At 40.8% G+C, this 12,683-nt stretch overlaps 1 protein-coding gene across 1 annotated transcript in view; it reads right to left on the reverse strand.

Annotated features, from left to right (window-relative positions):
* Positions 1–2,422: 2,422 nt before the first annotated feature.
* LOC108671075 (uncharacterized transmembrane protein DDB_G0289901-like) overlaps positions 2,423–12,683 on the reverse strand; it is a 52,889-nt gene continuing 42,628 nt past the window's right edge. Inside the window, exon 3 of the mRNA XM_018158556.1 lies at positions 2,423–3,489. Coding sequence (XP_018014045.1) covers positions 2,423–3,489 — 1,067 coding nt within the window. The remainder of the gene's footprint in view (positions 3,490–12,683) is intronic.

Genomic DNA, 12,683 nt, shown 5'->3' on the forward strand with positions numbered 1-12,683 from the left:
TGGGCTGGTAAAAATATTCACTGCATGTTCTTTAATTTTTCATCCCAAGATTGAGAAGACGAATACTTTGTGGCTGAGTTTGAAAATCTACGGACGCAGTGACCAAGTATCAACATAAATTCGTACTCCATGAGCAAAATTTTATCCATTATTTTAAATTTTGCACTGGTCTACAATTTATTCACAATAAAGAAAGCAAGACTAAATTTCAACTTTTCTGTTTCCTAAAAAATATGTTGACGCCGCGTCGTGTTTTCGCCAAGGCCCCAATTACGACGGAGATCAATATGCGGAAAATTTCTCGGCAGTTATTTGGAGTTTTTGAGGCTCGAGGGGTGACTCCTTTGCTGTGTAAATGAGGGTCGAGTACGAGCTTCAAAATGGCGGTCATGTTGCCGCTTGTTAGTCCAACTTAATGGTTGTCATTATGCTTCTAATGATAGCCTCTCCACTGATGCTAGGTCTCCAGCTGCTTCGAACATCTATCAGTAAAATAACACTCCAGATTTTTATGGTTAAAATGCCTAGCAGGAGGCCAGCGGACATGCGGGAAAGGCATGCTCGTCGAATCTAAGCGTGCGCATTGAATGCAATTGTCTCCAGGTACGAAGTAAAAGAAGCAAAAAAGATTTGCACAAGTAATTTGAAAATTAAATAGCATTTATTCACAATTGAAGATCTCAATTCATAGCGCATTTGCAATATAGAATTCAATATGAATGTCGACGAAAATTACTATGCATAACAATTTAAGTGAGAGAAATAATAAACGTAAATAAACGTAGTGGATACGCGAAAGAAGTATAACCATGTTGCTCTGAGTTCTACTTGCGACTCAGGGTTCACAACATACGCAAGACATGATCATTTAAATTATTTTGACCGACAATTTCCGTAAATTTTGATGATATTATTTTCAAATGCTGCTTAAATTTTAATCATATATTGATTATACTAGTATTCGATAAGCCATGTGATTAGTAATGGATGGTAAAATAGCTCAAAGAAATAATTTTACATATGCAGCACATTTAATATGTACACATAAAATACACATTATGATAAGTCTCGAATAAGATTATCTCAACTTTGAATTCAACTCAAGGCCAGAAACAACACAACAAAGGTACCAACACTTCCGCACCAACACGACAGTTCCTACAATTGGGATCGATATTTGCCATCTCCCTGCCGCGGCATATCAGGCCTTCGCAACTCTCCATCTCCAGCTTCATTTCCTGCTCGCGAAATTTTTTACTCTCCGTTTGCTTGAGCTGCAATTCCCAGTCAAAAATTTTTGGCGTTGTTGTTGGTGGCCGCCGAATGGCCAACTATAAATCGGGGAAAAATCGCCTGTGGGTTTAAGTAGAGAAAAGGATACGAAGCTATACCGTACAGCTTGCCTGCATGCAGGCGCCTATCATATGATACTTTTTTTTTACAATCTTCTTGCAAATCTCCCGACAATGTAAGGAGGCGTAATGGGACTGTAGATGCGATACAAATATAACTGAAAATTCGATTAGTTGATATTAAATGGGTAAAGAGAAACAAGAAAGTGAGTGCTAAGATATTAATGTGTTTAAATAATTATGATTATTAATTATTCTCATCTGCTAATAATTATTATTCTCATCTGCTGCTAATAATATCTGTTTGTACCTATAGAGCCATGCTTCTTCCACTTCAAACACTTCTACCTCGCGATGTCTCTGGCCACCTCATGCGCTGGTCCTGATGTCTCTGCCCACCTCATGCGCTGGCCTCGATGTCTCAGACCACCTCATGCGCTGGTCCCTATGTCTCTGGCCACCTCATGCGCTGGTCCTGATGTCTCTGGCCACCTCATGCGCTGGTCCCTATGTCTCTGGCCACCTCATGCGCTGGTCCCGATGTCTCTGGCCACCTCATGCGCTGGTCCCTAACTTACCCTCCACCTCTCCACTTACCCTCCACCTCTCCACTTACCCTCCACCTCGCCACTTTCCCTTCACCTCTCCACCCACCCTCCACCTCTCCACTTACCCTCCACCTCTCCACTTGCCCTCCACCTCTCCACATACCCTCCACCTCTCCACTTACCCTCCACCTCTCCACTTGCCCTCCACCTCTCCACATACCCTCCACCTCTCCACTTACCCTCCACCTCTCCACTTACCCTCCACCTCTCCACTTACCCTCCACCTCTTGGCTCAAGCCAAGCACTCTCGAAAATGTCTGTCAAATTTTCGTGGTGGCGCCTCCAACTTTTGCTCACGGAATCTAATTTGACTTTTTTGTGTCGAGTGCAGGAGCTGCCGCTGCGGTGACGGATGAAGCTGCAGCTGCGCAGGCACGGCAGTTACAGTTGCTGGTGATGGCTTTGCAGTTAAAATCACGGCTAGCACATTAGGAGTTAAAATTACTTCTGTCGCATCAGCAATTATTTTGTAATGGCTGCAATCGCACCACCAGTTATGGTTGCAGCTGACGCTGCACCGGTTATGGTTGCAGCTGACGCAGCACCAGTTATGGTTGCAGCTGACGCACTACCAGTTATGGTTGCAGCAGACGCACCACCAGTTATGGTTGCAGCAGACGCACCACCAGTTATGGTTGCAGCTGACGCACCACAGTTATGGTTGCAGCTGACGCACCACCAGTTATGGTTGCAGCTGACGCACCACCAGTTATGGTTGCGACGCTGTCTCTTATACACATCTAGATGTGTATAAGAGACAGCACCACCAGTTATGGTTGCAGCTGACGCACCACCAGTTATGGTTGCAGCTGACGCACCACCAGTTATGGTTGCTGCAGACGCACCACCAGTTATGGTTGCAGCTGTCGCTCCACCAGTTATGGTTGCTGCTGACGCTCCACCAGTTATGGTTGCAGCCGACGCACCACCAGTTGTGGTTGCTGCTGACGCTCCGCCAGTTATGGTTGCAGCCGACGCAACACCAGTTATGGTTGCAGCTGTCGCTCCACCAGTTATGGTTGCTGCAGACGCACCACCAGTTATGGTTGCTGCTGACGCACCACCAGTTATGGTTGCTGCTGACGCTCCACCAGTTATGGTTGCAGCCGACGCACCACCAGTTATGGTTGCTGCTGTCGCTCCACCAGTTATGGTTGCAGCCAACGCACCATCATTTACGGTTGCAGATGACGCTCCACCAGTTATGGTTGCAGCTGACGCTCCACCAGTTATGGTTGCAGCTGACGCACCACCAGTTGTGGTTGCAGCTGCAGACGCACCACCAGTTATGGTTGCAGCTGACGCACCACCAGTTATGGTTGCAGCTGTCGCTCCACCAGTTATGGTTGCAGCTGACGCTCCACCAGTTATGGTTGCAGCTGACGCACCACCAGTTATGGTTGCAGCTGCAGACGCACCACCAGTTATGGTTGCAGCTGACGCACCATCAGTTATGGTTGCAGCCAACGCACCACCAGTTATGGTTGCAGCTGACGCACCACCAGTTATGGTTGCAGCTGACGCTCCACCTGTCTCTTATACACATCTAGATGTGTATAAGAGACAGGTGCTGCACTAGTCGTGTACACGGTGCTGCACTAGTCGTGTACACGGTGCACCTGTCTCTTATACACATCTAGATGTGTATAAGAGACAGCCTCATGCGCTGGTCCCTATGTCTCTGACCACCTCATGCGCTGGTCCCGATGTCTCTGACCACCTCATGTGCTGGTCCCGATGTCTCTGACCGCCTCATGCGCTGGTCCCGATGGCTCTGGCCACCTCATGTGCTGATCTCGATGTCTCTGACCACCTCATGCGCTGGTCCCGATGTCTCTGACCACCTCATGTGCTGGTCTCGATGCCTCTGACCACCTCATGCGCTGGTCCCTATGTCTCTGACCACCTCATGCGCTGGCCTCGATGTCTCAGACCACCTCATGCGTTGGTCCCGATGTCTCAGACCACCTCATGCGCTGGCCTCGATGTCTCTGGCCACCTCATACGCTGGCCTCGATGTCTCTGTCCACCTCATGCGCTGGTCCCGTTGTCTCTGGTCACCTTATTCGCTACGTGCGGCTATGATAGTTATCTTGAAATTACAGACTTCAATATTTTTGTTAAATAAGTAAAATTTCAAGAAATTCAAGGCTCTTTAGAATGCACTCTTGCACATTCATCCAGATTTTGAGTCACTGTTGAATGCAAGAAAGTATTTTGGATCAGCCCCTGGAATTTGAGTGAATTCAATGAGCAATCTAGGTAATGACGCGCATGAACATTCACTATTCCCTCAAAAAATTGTTCCGTTCCTCCCCAAAATATCCTCAAACGTCCGGAGTTACTCACTGCCCCTTTCACGCTCCTCCTCCAGCTTTCAGGCCTGCGCAGGGGATGCAAAATTTAACTCCCCAAACACCCATCACTTGCTTGAAAATTTCCCCTCGCTACCCCTCAAAACACGCCATTCCCCTCTCGTACTTTTCGCCCGCATCTTCACATTGTCTTCCGTTCGCTGTACTTCTGTTTCTGATGGAAGGCAGTGCTATAGATCATTGGTTGAAAACTTCCAATCCTTCTAATACGCTTAACTATAACAATATATGCTTAACTATAAAAAGTATGATGGGATAACAATGTTAGAATTTACTTGACCAACAGTTGACGAAATTTTACGAACCATTCAAAAATTTTTAGTATTGCACTATAATTTATACGTCAAAAACACATGCACGAGAGCAAGAACCACAACTATTCTTGTAAATATTTTTTAAACCACTATTTCTGCGTGAACTGTGGCGACATCTGACGGCATAAGCTGAAATCTCTCCGAAACATTGTTTTTTCTTGATAATTCCGATGAAGTTGAGCAAATATACATGTTGTGTCTATAAATTGTTATCTTATGGAGAAAATTTTCTTGGTATGTGCTTGTAGACTATTTATTATTACTATTTTCAAACGTATTGATGCCGACGAGAAAAAATTTTGTTTCGAAGAATAAATAATCATGGACGATAATTGATAGAGCACTTCAATTTTACTTAGACAAAAATGTTCAGTTTCCGACGGAAATTGAGACTGAAAATAGTTCATGAAGCCGCAAGTCTAGCATTTTCTAGTACGGTGATCGTTCTTCCAGCTTAAATATTCGTTGAAGTTGAGCGTATAAATATTTAATACCTTGACACAGTCATTAATAATACCTTTCATTTGAAGCCGAAATACTAGTAGGAAAATTGAGTATTCTTTCCATCTGTATGATTGACAGCTGGTATCTGTTAATAATTAATCTATGGCTGCCACTTATAGTACGATAATTTTAAGGCTGATTGAGCATTGAATATCAGGCAGGGGTTGTATGTGTAAAAGCTGCAGCAAACGCGCAATGGCATCGCTATAGGCAAAGGATTTCACTGCACATACAATCAGGCTCGATTAAAATCAAGGTAAAATTCAGGGTAACATTCAGGGTAACATCTAAGAGTAACTTTCGAGCAAGAGGCAGTTTCTCTTTGAACCCTGCACATTGATGTGTTTAAAGCAGGATATAAATATAATTTATGTCACTATACCATTTCAGCTTTTTATATTCTCAGTCTCATAAAAAATATTATCAGTGTAATATTTTCCAACAGTTTAGGGTAAAAAACTCATTTTATTTCATGGAAAATACAGAATTTGGAAATAAATTCATGTTATAATGATCCAGAATAATTATTATTATACTCTTTAAAGCAATTCAATAGGAAAACTAAAAAGTAATAATATCTTGAGAGTAATTTCAAGTCATTGCCACATGCACTAAAATAGAGCAGATCGTGCATGAATGTCGCAGGTGAAGTCAAGCTACTGTAGCACAATGCGGTAAAGTCAGTCCCGAGGTTACAGGCAGCGAAGATCCTAATAGGATTTGTGCTCGAGGCAACCTAATGCTCCGAGCTCTATTGGATTTAATCCTCAAATGGAGATCTTGCTCCAACTGGAGCATGACGCTCCACTAGTCGTGTACACGGTGCTGCACTAGTCGTGTACACGGTGCTGCACTAGTCGTGTACACGGTGCTGCACTAGAGCTGCACTAGTCGTGTACACGGTGCTGCATGAGTCGTGTACACGGTGCTGCACTAGTCGTGTACACGGTGCTGCACTAGTCGTGTACACGGTGCTACATGAGTCGTGTACATTGTACACGGAGCTATTTAGTCTGTTTGTGTCTTATTCGCCGAAAATATATAGTGCAGAATAGTTGGAATAGTGAGAATAGTGGGATAATTGGAGTAGAATATGTTCAGAATGTTGGATTTTAGTTTCATATTTAGTTATTTAGTTTAGTTTCAGAAAAGAAGTGAAGAAGGATGGATATATATATACTCGTATGACTTACAGCTATACACAACGGGATTAAGGATAACTCGATTCAGGATAATAATAAAATTAGAAATAATGAAAATTTGCCACATAATAAATTAAATAATTTTCATCTACAAAATATACGAGTGGACTATAAAACCAGTTTCTGAAATGCGTTTTAAAATTGGTCAAGAGGTTCAGAGATGAAATTTTATAAATTTTGACCGCATGTGAATCGCTGGCAAATGATTGACTTCTGAGTGGTGATTGCCGATGATTTTGATGATTTCTACGAGTACTTACTTTTCAGCAACATTTTTTCTCTGCTCACTGAACAACAGATTTTCATAAAAGCAAATGTTTTCAAGCCAATTTTTTCTCCAATAGTCTCTGCATCTGAGTGACAACGCATCACAATGTATCAACTGACAAGCAACTGAGCATCAAAAACAATCAACTCAGTTGTATTCGCCAGTATTTCTGATGATGAATTGTTCATAATATTTTTCTGAACTTCCTAATATTCCTATTTTTCAGAACTTCCTACAATTTATTTAGTTAAAAAGTTAAATTTAAAAGTTAAATTTTCATTCGATTCTTGCGAGTCTTAACAAGATGATTTTTAGATCTTTCGCACTTCCTTCCTTCCTTATCTGAGGGAACGGAGAAAGCTCTAAGGGAAGGATAATAAAGAAATAAGTCGCGAGGGCTGTTGAGATGAGGGGAACAAAATGGCCGACCAAGCCAGCAGTTATCGACCCTCGACAGCGACGAGGATGAAGATCAGGCAAATGAGGGAGAGCCGAGGGAAGTGAGGGAAGCGAGGGAAGTGAGGGAAGTGAGGGAAGTGAGGGAAGTGAGGGAAGTGAGGGAAGTGAGGGAAGTGAGGGAAGTGAGGGAAGTGAGGGAACTGAGGGAAGTGAGGGAAGTGAGGGAAATGAGGGAAGTGAGGGAGCCGAGGGAAGTGAGGGAAGAGAGGGACGTCAAGGTTTACGGGAGTGAAGGATAGGCGATGGAAATTAAGTATATTGAGAAGAGGGGAGATAACCTCGAACAAGAATGAGGAACGATTCATGAATTAATAATGAACAGGTGATTTATGAGTAATTAGGGAAGAATAGTGAGCCAGAAATGAGGGACTAAAAGAAAGAAATAGACAAGAGGCAAAAATATGAAAAATAGAAACAAGAGGAACTAAAAAGTAATAAATTGTACGCAGAAGAAAGGGGGAAACGTACAGTGCAATTATGGTATGTCAAACTAAACAAGTAATATTACATGTAATATTACAAGTAATAGTAATAGATAAAATGCATCACAAATGCTAGGCAATATAATATAAGGATTAATTATGTTCAGTAAATTCCTCCTCTCTACCCTTACTGCATTTCATCCTTTCCATTGCCCATTTATCTTCTCAATTCCGGACAACTTCCTTTTCATTTCCCTTCTCCACTCAGTATTCACTTCACTATTTATTTTTCAGTGTCTTCACTCAACATTCCCATTCCATAACCCTAATTATCGCCGCTTGTCTTCGACCTCTATTGCTATTCTTAACGTATAGTTTGAACTTCTTAGCTGCATTTTCTTATATATCCACCATTTTCCATCCCATATCTTTCAATCCCATTCCATCTTTTTGTTCGACAATCTCCTTTTCCATTTACCACCCACTTCCTCATTTCATGCACCTATCCACATCCTATCCAGCTCCCACCTCCTCATCCCTCCTCCCCACTTACCCTCCAACTATCCGCTTGCCTTCCACCTTTCTATTTCCCAATTCAACCTCTCCACTTTCCCTCTAACTTTCCACTTACCCTCCACCTCTCCACTTACCCTCCACCTCTCCACTTACCCTCCACCTCGCCACTTTCCCTTCACCTCTCCACCCACCCTCCACCTCTCCACTTACCCTCCACCTCTCCACTTGCCCTCCACCTCTCCACATACCCTCCACCTCTCCACTTACCCTCCACCTCTCCACTTGCCCTCCACCTCTCCACATACCCTCCACCTCTCCACTTACCCTCCACCTCTCCACTTACCCTCCACCTCTCCACTTACCCTCCACCTCTTGGCTCAAGCCAAGCACTCTCGAAAATGTCTGTCAAATTTTCGTGGTGGCGCCTCCAACTTTTGCTCACGGAATCTAATTTGACTTTTTTGTGTCGAGTGCAGGAGCTGCCGCTGCGGTGACGGATGAAGCTGCAGCTGCGCAGGCACGGCAGTTACAGTTGCTGGTGATGGCTTTGCAGTTAAAATCACGGCTAGCACATTAGGAGTTAAAATTACTTCTGTCGCATCAGCAATTATTTTGTAATGGCTGCAATCGCACCACCAGTTATGGTTGCAGCTGACGCTGCACCGGTTATGGTTGCAGCTGACGCAGCACCAGTTATGGTTGCAGCTGACGCACTACCAGTTATGGTTGCAGCAGACGCACCACCAGTTATGGTTGCAGCAGACGCACCACCAGTTATGGTTGCAGCTGACGCACCACCAGTTATGGTTGCAGCTGACGCACCACCAGTTATGGTTGCAGCTGACGCTCCACCAGTTATGGTTGCAGCTGACGCACCACCAGTTATGGTTGCAGCTGCAGACGCACCACCAGTTATGGTTGCAGCTGACGCACCATCAGTTATGGTTGCAGCCAACGCACCATCATTTACGGTTGCAGCTGACGCACCACCAGTTATGGTTGCAGCTGACGCACCACAGTTATGGTTGCAGCTCACTTTCAATATAAGTATAAGTAACTTGAAAACAAAATAAAAGCGACAGAAAGAGAACTTAAGCTGAACTATGATGCGCTGAGGTGTAAGCGGTTTAAGAAATAATCGAAGAACATCAATAAAGATAGTGGGAAGCAGGATGAGTTGAAGGAGGACGGAAGCTGTGAGGAACATTGATGATCACAGTAATGGAGGAGGGAGAGAGATGTGCAAGACGAGAAGGAAAATAAGGATGGCTAGTGGAAGAGAAATGAAATAGAATAAAATGAATGCAATCATTGTGTAAAACTGAGGGAAATACAAATAGACATGAAGCTATATAAACGAACAAAAATCAGCCTTTGAATTTAAAATATTATAATTAGAAAATAATACAGAAATAATGAGATTTTTAAAGAACGAATAAAAAATTGGTAATGCTAGAGATGGAATAAGGATGCAAACATAGAAAGAGATAATGATGCAGAAAATGAACGCAGTATGGGTGGGCAAAGGGTGAGGGTAAGGCAGTGAGGGTAAACGTACGCAGATTTGAAGCAGATCGATAGCAGATCCTGGGCTCGCCTTTCCCCTCGTTCGTGTTACGGCCGAGGGTTTGCAGCAACCCTTGGATTCTGCTATAAATTCTGAGGGATCTTAGGAGGAAATCTGAGAAATATTTGATGAGTTTATTAGGCTTTGAACCCATTTCTCCTTTGAACTATGAAACAAGGGAATATAAATGCAAATAATCAGCAATTAGATATTTAATCTATTGCTGAATTTCAGTATAAAAACGGGAAAATTTTAAAATTATTCCCATTCTATACAAGTTTTGTGTAAACACTCCGAAAGCCACTTTTCTATTAGGTACTCAACATCATAAGTGAGAAATACATTAGTTAAAACTCTTACAGATATAATTACCCTATTTAAACCTGCGTAATCAGAATGTCTTTGCATTTGATTCTCTGTCGAAATATATTGAGGTAATGTACGCCAGTATGAAATATTAATTTAACTCTGTACCTGAATGGCTGTAAAATTGCATTATAAATACCTATGCAATTCTCGTGCGCATTTTGAGTTTAACTGTACTTAATTAGGCTGCCATCACGCCTATATTTTTTACTGTCCACCAGGAAAAACTATGACCAAGGAATAGCTAGGAATGTATGCATCAAATAGCCAGAAAACGCTCAATTTATTGTAAGACCATTAAGGAGCAATTTGTAAGTCTTTATTTTTTTCAATTATGCAAATTGAAGATAAATTTTGAAGTATTTGACTATTATTTCACACTTAACTTATTTTTGCACTGACCGAACCAACCCGCATTGGTCAAATTCGATCGAAAATTGCACTTATATTATGGATCATTGCCCCATATGGTCACTTGGTTTCCTTCTCTCTCCCTGCACCATTTATCGTCACCGCCTCGTAACTTTATCATTTTTCCACACACTTCGTTTACTTTAGACCGTCAACATCTTTTTGCATCTCCCCTCGGCTCGGGCAAACTAAATAAAACTGTAACCCGCAGCAAATCAAATCAGAAGCTGCCCACAAACAACCAAGGGGGAGAGAAACCGCATGCTTTCTAAGAGCGCGAGGGAAGAAGGGAGGGGAGACAAGGGTAGTGGAATAGCAAGAAATTGAAAAATAAATAAAATATATAATTGTAGAAACATAGAATGCAAAATTGGCCATGAATTATATAAATAGGCTGCAAGTCGAGAAAGATGAGCATATTGATGGACGAAGGTATATAAAAGTTCTAAATTATTATAAATTCTATTTCTAACAAATAAATATGGTTGCTAATTCAAACATTTATGCTTGTGAAAATGGATATACATTATCTACATTAGCCAAAAAGTGATGGTTGATAGTGCATCATAAAATCTATCAATTATGAAAACCTTAATACAGATCACCGACAGGTCATACTAAGGAACCACACTTATTCTAAACTGTTTTCAAAGCCACTATAGATTGCGTAGGAAACGATTCTAAGCGATCTATGCAACAATCTCGAAAGCATAACGAAAATATTCACTTTTAGTTTTTGCGGTTCGCCTTACCGTTAAACTACGAGCTACTGCATTCAAATCCTCGAGTTGGGTAAAGCTAGAAAAAATTTGCGAAAGCAAGTCGTCTTGTAAAAAGTTTGCCGTCGGTTGGAATGGTCAATCAGAAGAATTCGCGACCACGGCAGCCAAGTATAAGAGCTTTTGCCTGCGTGGGAAGCTTGCTTACTGGGAAAAAATATTGCCACATCAGTATTGCCACATGCTTCGGTCGGCTTGGCTTGCCTAACTGCTTGTTGTCAAACATGCAAGACAACCTGTCTCCAGTTCTGGCGGGTTCTTTTCCAGCTCTATATCCGCATACTCCACCAGATCCATATTAGTTATTATGTAAGAGTGGCTTATAACTGACATAAATTTATTTTTAAGAAATTTTTCTCTCAGATTTTCTAATAATTTTATCTCATTTAATACTCCACCAGTTTCGTATTAATAATTATTATGAGTGACTTAAAATTGCTGTAAATTTATTTTCGTACAATTTCTCTGTCGGATTCTCTAATAATTGTATTTATTTATTTTTTTATTCTATTTATTTTATTTTTATTTATTTATAATAATTTGTTATTATTATTTAAATTTCTAATAAATTTTTTTATCCAATTTGATTGAATGTCATTCTTATGGAAGAGTTTCCTGTTTGAATTCTCACACGTTTGATGAACATACTTTCCGTGCTTTAAATATAGGTTTTCAGTTCTAATACCGCTTTTCTTTATTTTCAATAAGGATTTGCAGCCTTACAGGAATTGCTTCTTCTGTTCTGTTTGTGTTGTTTGAATTTCCTCATCAGTGCCAATCCCAAATTTTCTAATCATTGAGGCGATATTTTTATTTTTATTTACAGCTTAGAAATTAAAACCGGATTTTTGTCTATAAGTTATACTTTTTTACGGATTTTTCCATTTTTCATTCTTTTGTCATCAGTGAGAATAATTATTCATTGATTTTTCGTACTCCATAAATCTCATTCGATCAAAGCTAAATATTTAGGTAAATAAGCACTAGAAATTATTAAAAGGACCTCAATTAAAAAACATTTAAATTTTCTAATGACGTTAAAATTCGTTGGTGTCATAACCTATCAATCTATTGACCATGACATCAATTGATGAAACCATTCATGTGAAATGAATTTGTACAATAGTCTGTTCAGAAGAAGCCAAAGCTTGTTTTATTATTCTCGAAATTAAATTTTTGTCGTAAATTAAATTTTTTTTTAAAAAGTTTACTTAGTAATTTTTCGTTATAACTGATGTCAATTAATGGAAGCTTCATTTAAAAAAAAATGTAGAGTGCGATATTTAGTCATGCCAATGCATTTTCAAAGAAACGGTGAAGTTGGCTTATAATTTTGTGAGCATTCTTTTAATGTTCACAATATTCTTATTGCATAACATCAAGTTATTTTATTAATCACTATTCCGATCTAATTAATTGTTACATAAACGATCAATAACGTATTATTTCCTCTCAAGACATTTGAACATATTATTGAAGAATTTATCATGACCAACGGCTTAAAATAAATGGCTACATGTAACAGGAAATATGTAATAAA

The sequence above is a fragment of the Hyalella azteca genome, unplaced genomic scaffold (assembly GCF_000764305.2).
Source record: "Hyalella azteca isolate HAZT.00-mixed unplaced genomic scaffold, Hazt_2.0.2 contig7784, whole genome shotgun sequence".
Lineage (NCBI taxonomy): Eukaryota > Metazoa > Arthropoda > Malacostraca > Amphipoda > Hyalellidae > Hyalella > Hyalella azteca.